The sequence below is a fragment of the Monopterus albus genome, unplaced genomic scaffold (assembly GCF_001952655.1).
Source record: "Monopterus albus unplaced genomic scaffold, M_albus_1.0 scaffold166.1, whole genome shotgun sequence".
NCBI lineage: Eukaryota > Metazoa > Chordata > Actinopteri > Synbranchiformes > Synbranchidae > Monopterus > Monopterus albus.
Window position 1 is genome coordinate 556,018 of NW_018128046.1, and position 19,909 is coordinate 575,926.

The following is a 19,909-nucleotide window of genomic DNA, read 5'->3' on the forward strand; positions in this document are numbered from 1 at the left end:
TTACGTCATTTGCACTACTGTCCATGTATACCCCATATGCTATTTGCACCTCATCACCAACGCCCCGGTGATGCTGAACCATCTGACAATCTCCTGTTATTGTTTTGCACTATTGTCACTGACTGTACTCAGTTTTGAGTCACAGCTTATTGGCTGTACCGTTTAGATTTATCCTAATTACGTCAATCCAGTTCTTATTGTATTCTATTTTTATCCTACTTTATTCTACTTTAGTTCCTAAATGTTATGTCACCCACTACTAGGTGAGAGAGAAACGGTATTTCGATTTTCTGTATGTCCTGCACATATGGTGAATTGACAATAAAATCCTTGAACCTTTATTAACCTCAAATCAAAGAACCTGAGAAAATAAGTTAAGAACAGAGATAATATTGAGTTAATCGACTCAGTGCTGAATGAGCAGTGACTCAGTCCAGTGATTAAGCTCGACTCACCACGCCGATAGAGAAGTAGTTGTTTATAATGCTGTAAGGCACCGGGTCTCCTCGTTCATCCTTGTCCGTGGGTGTGACATCGATCCTCCAGCGATCCAGCATCACCTCTGTGCTGTTCTCAATGTCCCGCAGGATCTTCAGGAGGCTCTCGCCCTCATAACCTCAGAAAGAATGATACGAGATGGGTGTGATGTTACAGAGGGTCAAGGACAGCTTGTGTCATTTGGCTGAAGCTTCCAAGTGACTCGTGGTAAGAAGTACAAACAAACTACCAGTGATCAGTTCTTCTTGATTTACTGATTTCTTTTTAGGCCAACACTGGCAAAAGCACCGCTACAGCAAATGGATTTGGAGACCAGGAATACAATTTTTAACATATTTTATGACTATTTAGTTCACTAACTATATGTAAAGCACAGTTAAGTTCTTGTATATTAAACATTTTGTCCTGCCAGTGAATAGATGGTATTGGTATTGCTATTTGAAAAGAAACTAACTATAAAAATGCTCATAGTGTACATTTCAAAAAAAGAGTTGTAGTGTCCATGATGGTCTAAATGCTGCTTTAGTGACTTTCTACTCTGACAAGAATCAGGAAAAATGTTTAACTTCTGTCTTAAAAATTATTTTATTCAAAAGCATTACTGAACAAATACTGGCTTTGTTAGACAGATGTAAATATCAAACCCCTAATGGTGTAATTTTAGTGTAATTGATGATGGATCATTCAGTGGACTGACAAAAATTTATCAACTTTAATAAAAAATTCCAAACATTCTTTGGTAGCAGCTTCTCCAGGGTGAACATTCTGCTTTAAATGACTGTAAAAGAAGAAGGATTTGAGTATTAGCTGAACAAATCATTAAGACAAGACAATTTTAATAACAGTTTTGGTGATATTAACACTGGGCTATAGCGTAATACACTTATCTTCAACTATGGATGTAATAAGCTGAATTGAGGACATGCATTTCTCCGTTATGCATCAATTTCCTGTCACTACCTCCGCCCCATCGCAGACATCTTGCCAGGTCATTGCCAGTGCCAAGAGGAAGTATACACACAGGGGGGTTCCTGTCCAGGTTGGCCTTATCTGGAGCACAGAGGCAAATATCACAGCACAATGCAAAACCCAGTCCAACCAAAAAATCCAAGTCACTGCAAAGACTTGCAAAAAACAAACAAAAAAAACAACATCACATCCATTTTGCAGCCCCACTTGTAAAACTACAAGTCAATATGAATGTCCAGTTGTACAGTCTATTTCAAGAGACACATTTTGCCTGGCGGTTATTACATCTCTTTGTTTTGATTGATAAAAAATTGAGGCAATTTTTGAGAGTCTGAACAAGTAACACGTCTTCAAGACCAAATAGAGGCGGCCAGGTGATTTTTTTCCCCCCCACAAATGATGACTAATATGTCGTTTTCCAACTCGCATAATCATCCCATTTTACCACCCCTGAATATGCAGGCTCGGGCATAATGAAAGTGTTTATATACAAACCATAAAGTATGCTTTACCAGTTCAGGCTAAACAACAAGAGTGCTGCTGACTTTGAAAATGTATAAAAACAAATGCAATTTTAACCAAAAAGTAAATGAAGTGTTTAGTTTCTATCATGTTGTATGTTACCAGAAACTCGTGATGTACAAGTACATGAGGTTTGGGATTTTGTGATTCTTGTAAAAATAACTGCTAATGTGAAAGTAGTGCAGGAACCAAATTCTTAATAACATCATCATAATGTCAAATATGAAATGCAGAACATCCTGTGTACCTATGAAGTCTAGAATCCAGCCCACGGTGCCATCCCCTCCACAGGTCAACACCCTGAAATCAGGAACATCTCTGAAGAAGTTCAACCTGTAACAAACACAGTCCACTCTATATTAGTGCCACACGACAAGTTGGTGTAAATATATATTGGACTTTTAAATGTTTTGTACTTCATACACGTATTCCGGTGAACCTTTAATGTTGTGCTCAGTGTTAATATGCTGTAGATGTTTCTTTTTGATCCTCCCACTATACTCATTGGACTTTCAGTTGTAGAGGACATTAACCCCAGAATATACCGTGTACTGCCAATCCTATGTGGAAACCTTATGTTTTATTATCACAGGACTAAACTTCCTCATACTCATCATAGCCAATGTTGTGTGTGAGAAGTGTAAACTTAAAGTAAAACAATCATTTTGTTCTTTGACCCTTATTAAGACCAACTATATATAGAAAAGTAGTTAGTTAGTGACAACCCTTCAACTTGTCTCAAGTTTGTACATTTAATGACAGTGACCACATACAGTAGTCATGACGTAATACACAGAGCGTACAGGTGCGTGTTTGGAAGAGTTGTGGTGGATGGCTGGGTCAAAACAAAGCTTTCTCACAGTGTCTGATTTCTGTATAAAATGGGTTTTAAAATTTTAATTCAATGCAGCATGTTTATTATGACAGCGGTTATTTTAACCCAAATCACTGCCTTTGTCTAACGCTAACCAAATTATTTCGTGTGTAAACCTAATAAAACTGTGACCGTTCCATAAGCATAATCGTGTGTTTCCATGACAGTGAAAGTCTGGTACTGTACATTTGCCAATGAAATGTTCGTATGGTGCGTGTGACAAAAATGTACAATGTCTTAACACGGAGGTTACTTATATTACCAGTTAGGAACAAACAGTTTTAATGGTCCATCAACAAAGATCTAAGAAGACCTATTTGCATTGAAAGCACTGTCAACAGCAATCACAGATCCAGAAAATGTATGATATTTAATGATTTACAGTTGAGGCATTTGAAACCCGACAAACTGTTGAACTAGTGATTTGGTTTGTGTGGCAGACTTCAGAAACCACATTTGTGAGTAATTCTCATAAAGTTAGGAAAAGTCTAAGTACTAAGAGTCCCCAGAGCCCCAAACAGAATATTAGGGTTAAGATTGGCACACATTTTCTATAATTCTATGAATTTTCTTTTTATATTCAATGTACATTTTTAGTCTATTGAGATTATTTGTAAATATGATTGCTCTGGAAGTGTTTACTCTGAGGTCCCATTGCTTTATGGAGCAAAATACGTTTGGCATTGCCATCATTCTGAGGCGCTTCTTCATTTTCTAGGTTTTTCATGTTTTGTTGGCTCATGTCATTTTATTTTATTATCAAATCCCACAAGAAATGACTTTCTTTGCATTCTGCTAAAAAAGATTAAAAAAATAAAGGTTAAACCATTTCAGCTTTTCTCCACCTTCTTTGACAATAAAAGAAAGCAAGCACACACAATGCAGGCACAGTGTGCAGATCATGAGCATATTTTTGAGCCCGCTGCCACAACATGCTGCTTCACTGCACACCCTCTCTAATCCCACAAAACAACACGTTGCATTGACAATTATTCATTCAGTGAGCTAGCCTGCCTGTTCGAGGGCTAATTGGATCATGACAGGCAATGTTGAGTCCAACTTCTTCCGTTCCTTCACAATAACAAAGCCTTAACTGAATGAGCCAGCATCTGAGCCTTGTATGGCGGGTAAATGATTCGCTCAATTACACTCCAACTGGGACCACAAACCGTATTAGACCAAAACAGACGGCTGCAAACATGAAAGGCAACTTTGGGGATATTTAAATACCAAGAAACAAAACACTTAATTTGCTCTAACTGCATTAGTGAGGCAGCTAATTGACAGTGTGTGCGGCTGCCTCGGCCTGCAGTGTCCGACGGTGACCGTTCACCTCACTAATGTGCACTGCAGTGCGTACACTTTAACAAAGTATAACAAGGTTACAAAGGGGCAAGGTCATCTGGAATGTTCTCAGCTCTCAGAAGAGGCTGAGTTCAGAGGGAGGCAGGTAATGCTTCAGGCCACGTGTAGGGCCATCAGTAGAAGAGAAACAACAGGGGACACAAGGTTGCTCCACAAAAACTAGGCATTGGCACAATCAGTGACAAGAAATGTGTGCCAGTTCCTCACACAGACAGTCCAAACCTGATGTGTGTTTTTGTACCCTCTATGTGATGGATGTATTTATATTTTCTAAGTCGCAAAGATTCTGTTTTCAGTTCTAATCAAAGCAAAACAACGTGGCAGCACGATGGCGAGTATTCCTGTGCATCTGAACACTGCTGGGTGCAAACAGCGAAATGGAGGAGCCTTATGCATGTAAATGATCCATTCATTTTCTTAATCGCAAATGTGAAGCATAGGAAACCCGAGGCTGGCCGCACCTACAGCCTGCAGTGAGCTGCTCGTCTGTATGCATGATCACATGTGATATAGTGAGGGTTTCACCCCTCTCTATCTGTCAGCCCTTGGTGTCACTGGCGCTCTGTTCACATATGGGCCTATGCATATGAAGCCACCGCTCATCTGAGGCTACAGGATCATCCAGTCATCTCCAGGATTCGTTATGTGTGCACTCACCTCATTTGGGTGTGTGCTGGGAGTGAAAGCTCTAATTCTAAAAGTCTCTCTTGCATGTGAGGCTGGTTATTATATGTGAGCAACAACAAAAAACGGCAAGATATTTGTAAGCAGAAGCTCATTATCTGATATGTATAGGGCTGACTAGCAAAAAGATGAATTGTGACTTGAATTTTTTTGTTCTCCATTTGGTCCTCTGTCCTCTTTATTTGATGCAAACAACTAAAGTCAAATTAAATATCAGAAAATGACTAATGAGACTTTTGAATGCAATGTGTCAGTTGGAACATCTTCTAAAAGAAAAACTTTAAAAAGCCTATGCAGTGTGTAGCCTGCTTCTATGAAGCAGTATTGAGAAAATTTATCTCTATTTGAGTTCGGAGCTTCTCATTAAACAGCATATAATTTGATATCCAGTATTACACTTGCTATAAACAAAAGATGCACATCAGGGCCTGTATTCCTCAAACCTCTAAAATTTACACCTAAGAATGGTGTAAAGAGCCCACGTAGAAGTACAAAAGTTCTTCACTGCGTTCTTCAAGGAGATTTTTCAGGCAGCTCTCTCCTACTTAGAGTAAGGTGAATTGTAACAGTGACCTTAAGAGCAGCTCTCAAGTATTTTTTTTTTATCCTTGTTTTACTTTAACATTATTGTGTAAAAACATCATTTTAATGTTAAATTTCTTTTTGTGTGCAGTCCTTGACACCTCAAGTAGCACGCAGCTAGAGGAGGCATGTCAGAGAAATGGAAAGTGAAAGCTCGTGTAAAGCTCGGCCAGTGTTTGGAAGAGGATGAGGGCCACTGGACAAAATTTGACTTCTGACTTTTTCCCCTCAGAATTCTGAGAAAAAAGAAACAAATTTTGTCCAGTGGCCCTCATCCTCTTCTGCATCAATAATGATGTGTACAGTCATACAACATCTCTCAGACCTCACCTCTGTTTCTGCAGTCATCCAGGAGCTACACTTAATTAACTTCAGGCTGTAAGATTTGATAAATAGCTTTTATTTGTATATTTGTGGGTAAAGTGAAGGCTTTCACTGTTAGCAGCTTGATAAATCCAGGCCTAAGTCAGTGACATATCGGAGTAACCGTCCCACACCTCAGAATTGTGAACTACCTGTACATACCCTGGCATGGGTCCATTCTTGGCCAGGTTATACACTTGTCTCGGATTCAGAAGATACTGGAACTTTCTGTAAATCCTGCAAGAGTGAAGATGCACAGAGATCACATGACAACAAACAGACACTCACCAGGCAAACACCTGACTCTGATGTGATAGATTAGACTAAAATGATACATTAATGTCAGTACTTTGTCCTGTAAGTGCCGAGACGCTGGCCTGCGATCAGCGTGCGACAAGGCCGTGGCCTGGGCAGTGGGGTGGGACATACCCAAAGTCCCCTTGAGGAGAAACCATTAGAAAGACTAATTCATTTTAATTTCAATTTCATTATATCAACTGGCTGAAGTCATATTTTGATCTCATAATTTAAACAAATGAGGGCCGGTGTAATAAGGAGTGAATGAATATGTTTCAGTAATAACCCAATTAGCCCTGGGTTAAAAAGAGAGACCAGCCAGTGACATGACAGCGAAGAGGGTGTCTGAGGAGAGGAGGGTGTGTGTGTGTGTGTGTGTGTGAGTGTGTGTGTGTGTGTGTGTGTGTGAGCTGACAATGGAGGCGACTGGCGCTTTAGGTAAATGTTATTGTGTTTTTGACTAAGCCTAAAGCACTTGGCAGCCACAGGCCACGCGGCTGCTGCCTTCCTTCTGTGACTGAGGAGAGGGGCTTTAGAGGCCTCTTGTAGCATGGTGAGACAGATTGTGTACTTACCTCTCTCCCTGCTTCCCCCCGCTCTTTGGATTGACAAACACTAGCAGAGGATGAGTGCCCTCTATTGTTGTGATCTGAATGAGAGATGTCAAAACAAAACATTGGCGTTTAGAGACTGCAGGATGCTTCACAGGAATTCACTTTTAAGGCATACCCCACAGACATTTTCACTACACTTCCAAGCCGTGCCAGTCATGTGATGCTTTTTCTGTTTCCTGGTTATGGCTAAGGTGTAAGCACTCTCCGTTTCTTTGCCTGAGCCCAGACCTAATTATAATGTCTAATGGTGATAAAGTCACCGGGAATATATTTTTAAGCCAAAATTTCCAAAAATACTTTACACTATTGTTCCCTTTAATCAGGGATTTAAGCATAGTGGTGACATTAGTCTATATTGTTCTTATTGTCAAGAAAATCCATGAAAACTAACATGGGGCGAGTCTACCTCTAAATACACTGTTAGTCCCTACCTGGTCTGTGGACTCAGCCCTAAGCATATGGACTTACTGTACTGAAGATGTTAATGTTTGACAAGAGGTCGCAAGTAATTTTCTAAAACATGTGGACAACTATTAACTGCAACTATTACTTAAACAGGACCAACGTGTGCACTTGTTAGGGACTATTTTCAGCGGCAGATTAACCCATATTTAGTATTTACAGCTGCAGGACAGTGGATGCAGGGTTGAGTTGAGATAAACTATAGTGATTTTAAGTTTAGGAATTGTTGATGGCAACCAGTCTTATCAATTAATGCTTTTTTGAACTGACTAGACAAGCTTTTGCGCTAGTTTTTATCCACATCTAGCAGATACTGAGGTTTATTTCTAGCTTTTGTGGGGTTAACCACATTAGCTGGAGGCTGTACTTTAGGCTTCAGACGGCGCTGGATATACCGCACAGTAAAACAACCCATCTCTTATCTAATCAATACTCTCAACCTGAGAACTCATGATTCACAGTCTGTACTAGTTGTAATAGTTATTTGTCACTGCTTCCTAATTGGCAGGGTAGTTTGTCTTGTGTGACATGAGAAAAGATTTTGCAGTTTTTCTAAGCAGTGGACAGACGGAGCCCGTGGTGCCGGAGGACGAGCACACAAAGCTGCACATAAACAAGCTATAATCCAGCAGCAGCAGTTCGAACTGCCCTTCCTGCAGTCAGTCTGCAACAACTCGCCCCATGCTCTCCCTGACACAGATGAAGCACTTAACTCCCCCTGTCTGCTATCCCAGCAGGCCCAGGGTGAATTAATGAGCTCCCTGTCCAGTCCAGAGTGATCCATTACTTCCTGTAATTATAAATAATAATCTTGATTATTATGCTGGTTAGCTGGCAAGAGGCATAGATTGATCTGCCTGGGATATGATTCATCATATTTCTCTCTCAGCCACATGCAGACGAGCAGTCGCCACAGACGGCGGCAGGTTTCCATCGCCAGCCCGCTGGCTGACAATTATCAGAGAGGATCAGGCCGCACCGGGCTCTGTTGTATGATACTGATTAGCAGCAGAGCCCCATCACACAGCTCAAGTACTGAGGGTCACCTCAAAACACAGTGGTAAATGTTTTGATGCAACGATAAAATAACTGTTTTGGTGACCTGTCTACAACTGGTAGATAAATACTAGATCCTGGCCGACTTACGCTGGCTCCCTGTTCATTTTAAAATTCAACTTAAGATTCTGTTGATTGCTTTTAAATCCCTTCACGGTCTGGCTCTGGCTCATAACCCCTTCATTTGCTCCAGGACACCTGAGATCTGACAGTCAGATGTTCTTACAAGTTGGAATAAAGGTTTTTATTGTTTTAATTCCAACACTGTGGAAGAAACTCCTACTCAGTATCAGATCAGCTGAGTCAGAAGCTTTTAAAAAAAATCTAATTTTAAAAATTCTTTTTACTCCATTGGTTTCATGTTGGCCTTTTAATATTTTAATTCTCTATGTTTGGTGACTCCAAGATTCTTGACACTATAGCGGCAAAAATAGTTGACTTACAGAAGCTTACTGCTGTTCTAACTTCATTTACAACTTTTGCTTATCTGGTGAACATCTGATAAACTGTGTCCAGATTGTACATTGACTTTGAAAAATGTATCTACATTGTTGCTGCATTACATTTCAGGGAAATGTTTTCTTAAATCCACTTCTGACAGTTTTGCCTCACTGAGAACAATATGTGAAAAAATAAAACAAAACAGATCTATATTAAATTTAGTTAGATTACATCTAAGTGATCCATGTGTACACAGGGGCACTACTCTATCAGTATTCCTGTACTGTATCTCTACTGTAAGATGCTGAAGCGGTACGCCGAGCTCTGAGTGACACCTGCAGTCCTTGGCCGTCCACTGTGACTGAGTTGGCTCTCTGCATCTTCCCTCGGCTCGACTGGCTGGATCTGGAGTCTTTCCTCAGTGTAGACTGCCTTTCCTGGGGTCAAAGGTCATACAATGAGGCTGTTAAAGGCTGGATAAATGAAGTTTCATTCCAAAATGGTGAGACAAATTTAAAGTTTACAGTATATGCATTTTAACTGGACTATGTTTTTTGTATTTCATTTATTGATACCAGGACCGTAACAACGAGTGTGATCTCACTACTTTTTCTGATTACTTTTAGGTCAACAGAGTTAGTATCTCTATAACTAATTCAGTTCTGGCAGCCTGAAGACAGCTTTAAAACAGCATTTAGACCATCAGGCTGGAAAATAAATCACTTTGGGCGTAATTTTCATACAATGTGTGAATCCAGAAATGGCCTGGACTATTTAATCTGGTGCTATGAGACAGTTATTTCAGTTAGTCTCAATTATACAAGCAGATGTTGAATTTCCTGCTAAGTTTAAATACAATTTGCAGAAAATACAAATAACCCCAAAAATAAAATACTGATAAATCAAAATATAATTAAAAATAGAACTTCTTGGTGTCTTGATTGGTTGTTTGGTGCACTTACAACCTCAGTATTTCCAAAACCCTTTATGCACATCTGGTTGTAACAATGTTCTTATGTGGCCTGTTTGGGTAACTCTTATCAGAATTTAAAAGATTACACAAATAGATCATCTTAAAAAGCAATTTTAGGCAAGATTGTATTCTTATTAAACTTGTATCATGTTGAAATCAACTCTAAAAATGAGAACAAATAAAGCTTTGCCATTTCAGAACTCAGTGGGAGAACACAGGCTGATGATTGAATCCTCAGATCACAGTGTCAAACGAGGCCAGGCTCACTCCGCCGCGGGTCTGCTGACCAGCGAGAGGTCAGCTCTTACCAGGACGACGGGGCAGATTGAGTTGGGGGGCAGGATATGATCCTTCAGGGGTCCGCAGTCACACTCAGGTTTCACATGGGAGGCACACTTGTTATGGAGCTAGAGGAGGTAGCAGCCGTTATTAGATACCAAACTGGTATCAGTAAAGTAAATAAGTAAATAAGTGTGGATAAATAAGTGCATCACATATCGTTGCCTGTTTTATTTTGTATTAACTTGCAACCACAAACAAGTATTTTCTGGGTGTAAATTGGTGGGATGACTTGTAAGGTATCAGAGGTGCAAAAATGAAACCCTAAACAACAAGAAGCAGTGGGAATATAATGAGGAGGTGGCTGCCTCTCCTTGGGTGGCGGCTTACCGTGATCTGACACCACACACAGTGGAGCCCAGTCAGGCCTTGGTAGCACTTAATGGTTTTGTGACACTTGTCACACTTGGTGGGGCAGTTCCCTTCTACCCAGAAATGATGCATTGCCTGTGGAGAGAGGCACAGACAGCATACAGGGAGGGAAAAGAAGTGAGAAAAGAAAACCTGGTGCAGAAAAACAAGGTATATACAAAAGCACATGTGACAACAATTAAAAAAAGCAAGAGGAAAAGAAAACAAGACAGAAGGAAACAAAAGGCAAAAGGCGAGCAAGGAAAGAGGCCAAACAAATGATGGCGCCTGCATCTGTGTCTTTAAACCAGGATTATCTTGTAATTATCAATGCTTAGCAGCACACTGAGTTGCTTTAATTTCATTAAAGAAGGAGAAGCTCTTGTCCTAAATTCCATGGAGCGTTGCTGATCCATGCGTGCCGACTGGTAAACACTTCAATTGGATGCACCTCTGTGTTTTTCTTGGACTTGACATAGGTTTTGATGCATGACAGCGGAGCCCGAGCCACACAGCGCTCGTGGACTGTGTACTTGCAGACTAGGGGAAAGAAAAAGGAGCATTTTAAGGTTTTCAAATAAGAAAATATCTAGCACAAAAGAAAGAAACTCTGACTTTTCATATAGTTCATACATGCATGTTTGGGTAGTGTGTCTAAGAAAGCTGTACTGAAGGTGTGTGTTGCCAGTTAGAACTGGGGGATTTATAGACAAAGGAAAATGGCCTTTGGGACTGAAACACAGTTTATACTTTCAAAATAAAAAAATATATAGGTTTTTCATTTGGTCTTGGAGTGGCTTGGTTCTATTTTTCCCCCTCAGTTAAAATTTTGTGGTGATTTTTTTTTTCCGTTTATTGTTTTTTCTTCACATTTTTGTCCAGTCAGACCATCATGGGAGACTAAAAATAAGACTAATTACATCTGTATTTTAGGCCCAGGTGAAAAATAAGATTGTTATTTTATCAGCGCTGTAACACAGAAAACAGTGACGCAGTATGTTGAATCGTAGTTTTGTATCCATCTGTAGAAATCTGTCAAACCCTAACAGCGAGTTACTCACACGAGCAGCAGAGACCCTGCTTCCCCAGTCCAATTAGCATGTTAAGACACAGGTTACAGTAGGCTGGTTTGTTGAAGTGTTTCAATCTCCACACGTGCTGCCCATCATCTTTTACATTCTGTGGGGAGAGAAACACAGAAAATGAATCACTGATTGAAAGATCGGTGACTGCTCATTGCATGATTTTATATTCTGGTGGGAGAATCATCAGATAATTATGTGACTGATTAATTTGTCAGCTTGTTGGTTGTCAGATGAATTGTATACAAAATCATTTTTAGTTCTGTTACTTTTGAACTTGCAGCCATGTAGTCAAAATCCAATAAAGACAGAGGGCAGGTATTTCTGTCTTCGCTTTGCAGTAATATTCATTCATAAAAAAAAATTTAAAAAAAGACATCTGGTGGGGATTTCTGTCGAAGCTAGTCAAATGTTTCCATCTAGTGGAAGTATTATGAACTCATGTTGCAGCAGGGGTGCACATACAGTATATGGGGATGTCAGGAAACCACAGGGGCATGTGTCACATGTTATAAGATGATGCACGAATTGGAGGAAATGGTTTAATAATGTTGAGGCATCATGTAATGACTTAGGACTTGCTTGATGTCACAGTAACACTGAACCCTTTAGACGTTAGGTTTACTGTAGATGATATCGCAAAACATGTTAATAAGTGTAAATATATATTCACCACACTGTGTTGGTACAAAATCCCTGATGTGTTGATGCAGTTTGAAAAGTTCCCAAATTTTATTCTATGTAAAAGGCCAAAGGGCCGTGAGGGCTCTTTATCCTTAAGGAAATGGCTACAGTATATAGTTAATGGATGGATGCCTTTTGTTTGTGAAATAGCACATATTCACTGGCTCTAGTCTTTTTCAGATGATCAAGTATAGTAGCCTGACCTATCCAGGGGTAATAAACCAGTTCATTTCAGTGCCACATTTTCAATTTTAGTAATTTGGCTGTCACTCGGAGCCATGATAATTTACAGTGAGCCATTAGAGAACAGATGTAAAAGTAATCTTGTGACTCTAGAGTGATTACCATAACTCAGGCAGGCATCAGATGAAGCAAGGTAAAACGACCCAAGAAGAGACTGATACAGTCAATTTACACTTGCAGAAAGCGAGAAAAGATTTCTTCATCTTTTTGGCTGGTGAATGAAAAGCAGTGAAGTACCCCTCATCACAGTGTGCATTAAATATGGGTGTATTATGAGAACTGGATAGATGGCGCCCTTTCTTTCTACTTAAAGATGCTCGCCTCGAGCACAAGAAAAACGTTTTCTTCCAAGTTGTTCCCATGTTCTGTGGCCGACTGCACATCAGAAAATGTGCGTTTCCTGTGTGGACTCACGGTCTCCAGGCCCAGCAGGACCAGCAGCGGGATGGTCGTCATGCCTCCCTGGATCCACTCCTCCAGTGACACGGTGCCATCGTGGTCATAGTCGATCTCCTGCATCATTTCCTGGAGGATCTTGAACAAAAACATTGATGAAAAAAGAAGAAGAGAAGCTTAACTTCAGTAGTGGAGCCAGTGCTCACTGACAACTGGAGCCTGGAAGTGACAAAGGATATATATTAATCAATGAAAAGATAAATAAATGAGCATAATAAATAAAAAGATTTGCCTAACTAATATGTAATAAAGACAATGGGCAATGCAAATATACTGTATAAATAATTTTATTTTTAGCAATAAATAAAGAAAAAGTATTAAAATCAAATGCAGAAATAGAAGAACTATTGCTCAACTTTTCCTTTTTGAAACATTTTGATCTATCATGCACATTTTATTTTGTTGTAGGTCCCTATAACCGACAAAAGAAAATAAAAAACAAATCATCATTTAATGTTAAAGTTGCTCACAAGAGGTTCCACACTTGGAGATTTTGTCTTAAATTATTTGTATGATAACGACCCAAGACGTTTGCTTTACTGTATATTCAATTCATAATACAACAGCATCTTGTTGAGTGGCGACTCTAAACTGACCCTAGGAGTGAATGTGTGTGATTGTCTAAGTGTCGGCCCTGTGATAGACTGGCAACCTGTCCAGGCTGTACCCCGCCTCTCGCCCAGTGTGAGCTGGGATTGGCTCCAGCCTCTCTCATGACCCTGTTCAGGATAAGCAGTATTGATAGTGGATGGATGGATTATATCGTCTTTCTTACTGGTTTCAGCTCAGTCACGTCCCACTCCAGGTACTCTGCCACATGCATCATCTGGGAGATAATGTGCTCCAGCTCCTGCAGTGAGACCACAGACATTCATTACAGGCACAAAAATACTGTATTTACCTTTCTGTGTATTGTAGCCTTACAAGTTGATGTCACTAAATGTCTGTGGCGTGAATAGACTGATAAACAGTGTGTAATAGCAGGTTGGGAGTGTCACTCTTCCACACAGAGAAAAACAAAAGGCAGCATACGAAGCTCTCCAAGGCTGATGGGTTAATTACAGTGGTTGCTTTTTTGGGGACAGTATTTGGGGGGATGGGGTGACATTATCTAGTGGCAGACTGAATCACTGTGATGCACTTTGGACTTCTTTAATATGTCTAGTAGCAGTGGAGATCAAGAGTTCAGGCAGATAAAATCCAGAGCACCACTGGAGTCATACTAAATTAATCTCTCTGCTTCGCTTACCCTGTTTTTCTCCCTTTCCCAGCCAGTAATGGGTTACTAATAACGGGGTACACTACACAGCCTCCTACACCCACCCCGCCCTTTGCCTTCTCCCTCTTAACCCACCAATTCCAATTCCTCCTACGCACTTTCTATACATATGGACAGAAACACTAGTGCTCTTTCATTCATAAATACACCAACATCCCATATTCCTGTTTTATTCTTCCTTCCTTTCATTCAACCCCTCATTTACTCCCACCATGTTTTGAGGTATTACACATCCAGAACAGGAAAATACTGATTACATGTTTGCATTATTTACTGCTTGACAATTCTGATACTTTGCGAGATCAAGTCAATTCAGTTAAATGTTTTAATTATGCAAAACCACCCACTTCACAGCACTAGAGTTATAAGTCAGAAGAGTTTTTCCTAGCCTGGAAAGATAGTTTAATAATGTATAAAAAGACCTTCCTAGTGCCGGAGCTGCATATTAGTCATCACTGATAGATGAAAATAAGAACAACCCCAGGTTTCTTTTCAGCACTGTAGCCTGGCTGACAAAGAGCCACAGTGCTGTTGAGTTTAATATTCCCTCAGCAATGACTTAATGAGCTTCTTTACAAATAAAATCACAACTATTAGAGTAAAAATTAATCAAAATTAATAGCCTCTACTTCATCCAAAATGCTGCAGCCAGAGTACCGACAGGAACAAGCAAGAGAGATCATATCACTGCCATATTAGCTTCTCTCCACTGGCTCCCTGTAAAATCCAGAATAGATTTTACAATCCTTCTACTAACATACAAAGCCCTTAATGACAAGGTTCTATTGTATCTTAAAGACCTCATAGTATCACCCTCCCTGTACCTTTCTGTAGGTTGCCCTGGCCCTGGACCTCTACATCTCTGACAAGCAGTCACCAGCCACATCAACCTGACCAGTGTTTGTTGTTGTGTCCTGTTGCTTTTCTTCTTTTGTCTCTCCTCTATCCACTCACCCCAACCGGTCGAGGCAGAAGGCCGCCCACCAAGAGCCGGGGTCTGTCGGAGGTTTCTTCCATTTTAAGGCAGTTTTTCCTCCTGGCTGTCGCCAAGTGCTGCTCAAGGGGGATTTGTTGGGTTTTCCTGTATAATAATAGTAAGGTCTAGACCTTACTTTGTAAAGTGTCCTGAGATGACTTTTGTAATGTGGCACTATACAAATAAAATTTGAATATATTAGACTATTGCTACTGATTGATCTGTTGGTTAGTATAATTATTTTAATAAAATATTTGCCTCTCAACTTCAGCTGAGAATAGAATTTCTACAATAATTCCACAATGTTTTTACTAATGGGTGACACGCCTGTAATACCTCTGTTATACCTCCACTGTAATTTTGTATTTTGATTTTGCTCATCATTCCTGATCAGTGCTGTAGTCAGTCTTTGGGTTTTGAGGTGCTGGGTGGGAAACTGTGGCACACATTTTTCACCGTTTTATTACCTCAACTATTAATTGATTAATCAGGAACATAATGGGCAGATTCACTGAAAATGAAAACACTTATTAGTTGCAGCTCTAGACACACAAACATAAAAGTGCCACTTCTCATTGCTGCATTGTTGCTGCGTTCAATCTGCTGATTTTACTGTTGACTTAAAAAGTACACTCAACTAAATCTTATTAGAAATTATTTGAAATATTTAACCAGTATAAACACCAACAATTGAGTATATGTTACACTTTAAAAGGGCCGATGGTGCTTTTCCTTGTTTTTTTTTTACTTCTCCACAATGTTACAATGGTGAATTATCATCTTAGATGTCCAAGTATTTTTATGCAAAAGCAACTGGGTTTATACACATCTTGCAAACTCTCGCTCACAAGATTTTTTTTCTAACAACAAAGTATTACGTGTTAGATTAAGGATTTCCTTGAATGGGCATTAAATCCAGGCCGTTGCACGTTCATGTGAGTTTGCCTGACATCCACCGGTGCCCCCACCATATTGGCAAAATGTTACTTTGCCTTGTTTGTTATGTGTATTTTCAATAAAATTTGTGTTACTAAAAAAAAAAAGAAAAAAAAACACATCCACCAGTGCCATTGTATAAGCAGGATTTTTCAACTGTGCCCAGTTTTCTGGCTATATTTTCCCTGCTGCTGTTGCACTGTGGCTAGAGGATGTAGAGAAAAATACAGAGCCTGAGGTTACCGCATGTCCAGGAATGTTCCTCTCATGGCGTTATTGTCGGAACTATGCTACTTGTTGGAATTTGTTTCACTGCTTTGGGACTGTATGTGGTCGTGTGGGGGAAGACACAGTGACCACCGGTTGGATTTACCGACCATGGAGCTACTTGAAAAGGAGTGATGTTTCCACAACTCAATGGGACTTAACGGTAAATTAAAAAAAAGAAAAAAAGAAAAAAGAACACGTTGTGTTGTCCACTTGCGACAACATCAGCAGCAGGAGTTGTATGTGTTCATGAACTGTCCTCAGAGACTTTTTGGCTCTCTGATTCTGAAACAATTACAAACTATTTGGAGTTATGAGGGGTACTAAGCTAATCTAAAGGTACCCAAGATTAAACATTAAATGGAAATGAGCAAAATGAGCAGCCATGGGCTCTTTAATTAACAACAATGGATTTTCAGTAAAAAAAAATAAACAAACAAACATGCTTTAAGAGGAGAGAGAGTTACCGAGCTGTCCAGACACCCATTTCCATCTGTGTCATAGAGGCGAAACATAACTGTGGAGACAAAAACAACAATGTCAGGCTACAGTATTAACATCCATCCAACTGTGAACTTCACTGCACACAAAGACAAGGCAAAATCTGTAGCTCAACAGTTACATATCTGAATGCTGCAACTCAACCCAGCTACTACTCAAAAGTATCACCATGGAAACAGACAGCTCCCACATCACAACTGTGATTGGCTCTTCCTCTTACATCACACTGATGCACAGCCACTCCCAAAGTCATCCCCCAAGTGTGAACGTACAGACTGGCTGTAGATCATCTCCATACTAATGACGGCACTTAGAGGCGCTCTAACTCTGCGTGAGCACTGTCGAGATGCAAGAGACACCGTCTGCTGACGTCAGATGGCCATTCAGGCCTCTAATGATGAACCTAATCATGTGGTAGTGAAAATGGATTTTGACTGAATTTCCATAGAGGTTTTGAAAATTATTATATATAGTCACTGTTTTGTTTAAGCTGTCACCAACTTTTTTTGTGGATGTACCCCTGTCTCTAGGCTTGGTTTAGTTGACCTTTTAATTTATTAAACAATCTACTGTACTTCTTTCTTTCAATTTAAGTCCAACTAATTTGGTGCACATTTGGGGCCGCTGGACTGGAGGCAAATTCCTTGTATTTTAACATTATTGGCAATTATGATTGCCAATAATGCCAATAAAACCTCAAATGGGAAACTGCACTTGTTTATTGCAAGGAAGAATATTTCATCCCATTTTTATTAAGATATACAACTTTTTCTGGCTGAATCTGGAACTAAATATTTGCAAGACTGCTGCTACATTGAAGCAGTTCTCAAACAAACCAGCAGAGGGACCTATCCACCTGAGAAGCAACAGCAGTGGACACAGAGGAGGAGACGGGGAAGCAGAGAGACAGCGCTCAGTAAAATCATCCATGGTTTAATCCATGATGTGCTCAAGCACAGGCATCAGCAGCTGAATTATTCAGTCCCTCCTGTGTTTAATGAGTGCTCCGCTACTCAATAATTCAGCAGATGGATAAGAACTGCCGCAACATACACACAAAAAATCTGATGTCCAATTAAGCAATACAACTTTGTGAATAAATGGTGTGATAATGCAATTAAGAGTGTGAGGAGAATGTGTCAAACTGTGAACTGGAGGCATCAAACATCTGTTCGGAGAAGCTGCAGAGATCATCTCCAAAGAAGTGAGATGAGAGGAAAAAAGCAGTGGAGAGATAGCTAAATATGTTCATCTTAAATTATATAATCCATTGATAATAAAAACATGAACTTAAAGTCAGAAAGACACAGTTGAGCATGAGATACAAAAAGACAGAAGAACAAGATACCCAGAAAACATGTTGTTAATGACAGTTTATATCAACATATACGCTGTACAGTAAAGACTACTATCAACACAGTGTATTATCAAGGTTCTGGTGTTTCTTAATGCCTTCACTTCACAGACAGGATTCTATTTGAATACTCATTTATAAAAGGACAAATGAACATAGAAAAAGTAAATAGAAACCTTGTGTCCTTTCACACCTCAGTACTTGACAAAGAGCCAATCTTCATGTGACAAAGAGAAAATTTTAACATGAGAATTTCACATGTAGTGAGAAGCTTGAGGTATTCACAGCTACAGTTTGTCTGGACCAAACAGATGTTTGTGTTTTCACACTGGTTGTTTCATTCATTTGTGGCCATAACGAAAGATTTGGGGACTTTAGTGACAAACAGGGGAGCTGAGAAAAGCAAATTAAAAGTGGTGCAAGATAAAGTGAAGTGGGCATTTGCAATATCCGGCAGCCAGATCATACTATATTGTATGTCAGCACAACATGCATGCCCAAAAAAGACACTGTCATTTACAGTAATTAAATTAATTAGTAAATTGTATAACACAACATATTAAGCAAAAATCCAGTCAACAGTTAAGCTAATGATATGCAGTAACTAGGGGTGTCCATTCACCTGCTTTTATGCAGACCTTTAAATTTATGTATTAAAAAAACTGAGTGAAACAGAACAGATTTTTTTTTTCTGTTTGGCTGAGGAAAATTTGGTGTACTGACAAAAGCAAAGTGTGACAAAGTGCAATGGAAACGTACAGAAATTCATCATGATGCACACAAAGCATGTGACATAATGCCTCAGATGCTTCTCCTCCACTGGAGCAGACAGGGAGGAGATGGCGTCAGTGATGGTGAGTAAGGCTAAAATTGTTACACGTCATATTATATTTGTTTGAGGTTTGACCTTTTTCTCTCTTCTCTGAGAAAGATGTCTTTTTTCTGCAACACCATGATGACATTCCTACACAGCACCTTACCTGGAGCAGTTTGAGGTCAAGGGCCTTGCTCAAGAGCACCAGTGGTGTGAGTAAGGTGCTGCTTTGTCACCTGTCCCACCCAGATTTAATCCTGCCGGTCTGAGGGATTAAACTGGCAGCTCTCTGGTCACAAGCTCACTTCTAATCTTTGGCATGCCTGTACTGCCAAGATGCCTGTACTCTGGCATCTTGGCTCCTCTTCTTCTGTGCTTTTGTTTAACAGCACCTGATCGGAGAATTTGTGCTATCAGCTGTTTATCTCCACAAACCAACTCCTACTACAGCCAGTGTGTCTTGTAGCTCTAAGCACTTAGACCTTCTACATGTGACTGTGCCTCAGATGTCAGCTGCTCTCTATATCAACAGAGAAATGAAAAACCCACATGACATGGGATGACACTCACACTCAAGCTTGTCCTCTGGACGCCCGCCCTCCAACAATGAGAGGTAACACACAATGTCCTTCAGCTGCACTGTATTCAGAGGCCTGGACAGGGCAGGGGTCTTCAGAGGGGTGGAGCTGCCTTTGATCAGCTTCAGCCCTGGAGGTAGACGGACATGAAAGGTCAAAACATCCTCCACATCTAATGTCAGCCCAACAACCTGCTGACAGTCATACTGCTATACGGCTGCAGCGATCAGTAATGGGCAGTGTCCAGTTCACCTAAAAGGTGAGCAAACAAAACGCCCCATTTTAGCCTTATAAAAATGTTTTGTTTTCAGAGCAGGCCTTTATGCAAGTAATGTTGTATCAATTAAAC

At 40.0% G+C, this 19,909-nt stretch overlaps 1 protein-coding gene across 2 annotated transcripts in view; it reads right to left on the bottom strand.

Annotated features, from left to right (window-relative positions):
• Positions 1 to 19,909, bottom strand: part of dgkb (diacylglycerol kinase, beta) — a 66,021-nt gene that overhangs the window by 33,418 nt on the left and 12,694 nt on the right. For both annotated transcript variants that reach the window (XM_020615561.1, XM_020615560.1), the window contains 14 exons: positions 19,553 to 19,690; positions 16,781 to 16,830; positions 13,631 to 13,705; positions 12,814 to 12,933; positions 11,452 to 11,569; positions 10,842 to 10,930; positions 10,370 to 10,486; positions 10,009 to 10,107; positions 9,063 to 9,164; positions 6,730 to 6,803; positions 6,020 to 6,094; positions 2,237 to 2,322; positions 1,459 to 1,548; positions 456 to 616 (listed from right to left, as the gene is read on the bottom strand). In XM_020615561.1, coding sequence (XP_020471217.1) covers positions 456 to 616; positions 1,459 to 1,548; positions 2,237 to 2,322; positions 6,020 to 6,094; positions 6,730 to 6,803; positions 9,063 to 9,164; positions 10,009 to 10,107; positions 10,370 to 10,486; positions 10,842 to 10,930; positions 11,452 to 11,569; positions 12,814 to 12,933; positions 13,631 to 13,705; positions 16,781 to 16,830; positions 19,553 to 19,690 — 1,394 coding nt within the window. The remainder of the gene's footprint in view (positions 1 to 455; positions 617 to 1,458; positions 1,549 to 2,236; positions 2,323 to 6,019; positions 6,095 to 6,729; positions 6,804 to 9,062; positions 9,165 to 10,008; positions 10,108 to 10,369; positions 10,487 to 10,841; positions 10,931 to 11,451; positions 11,570 to 12,813; positions 12,934 to 13,630; positions 13,706 to 16,780; positions 16,831 to 19,552; positions 19,691 to 19,909) is intronic.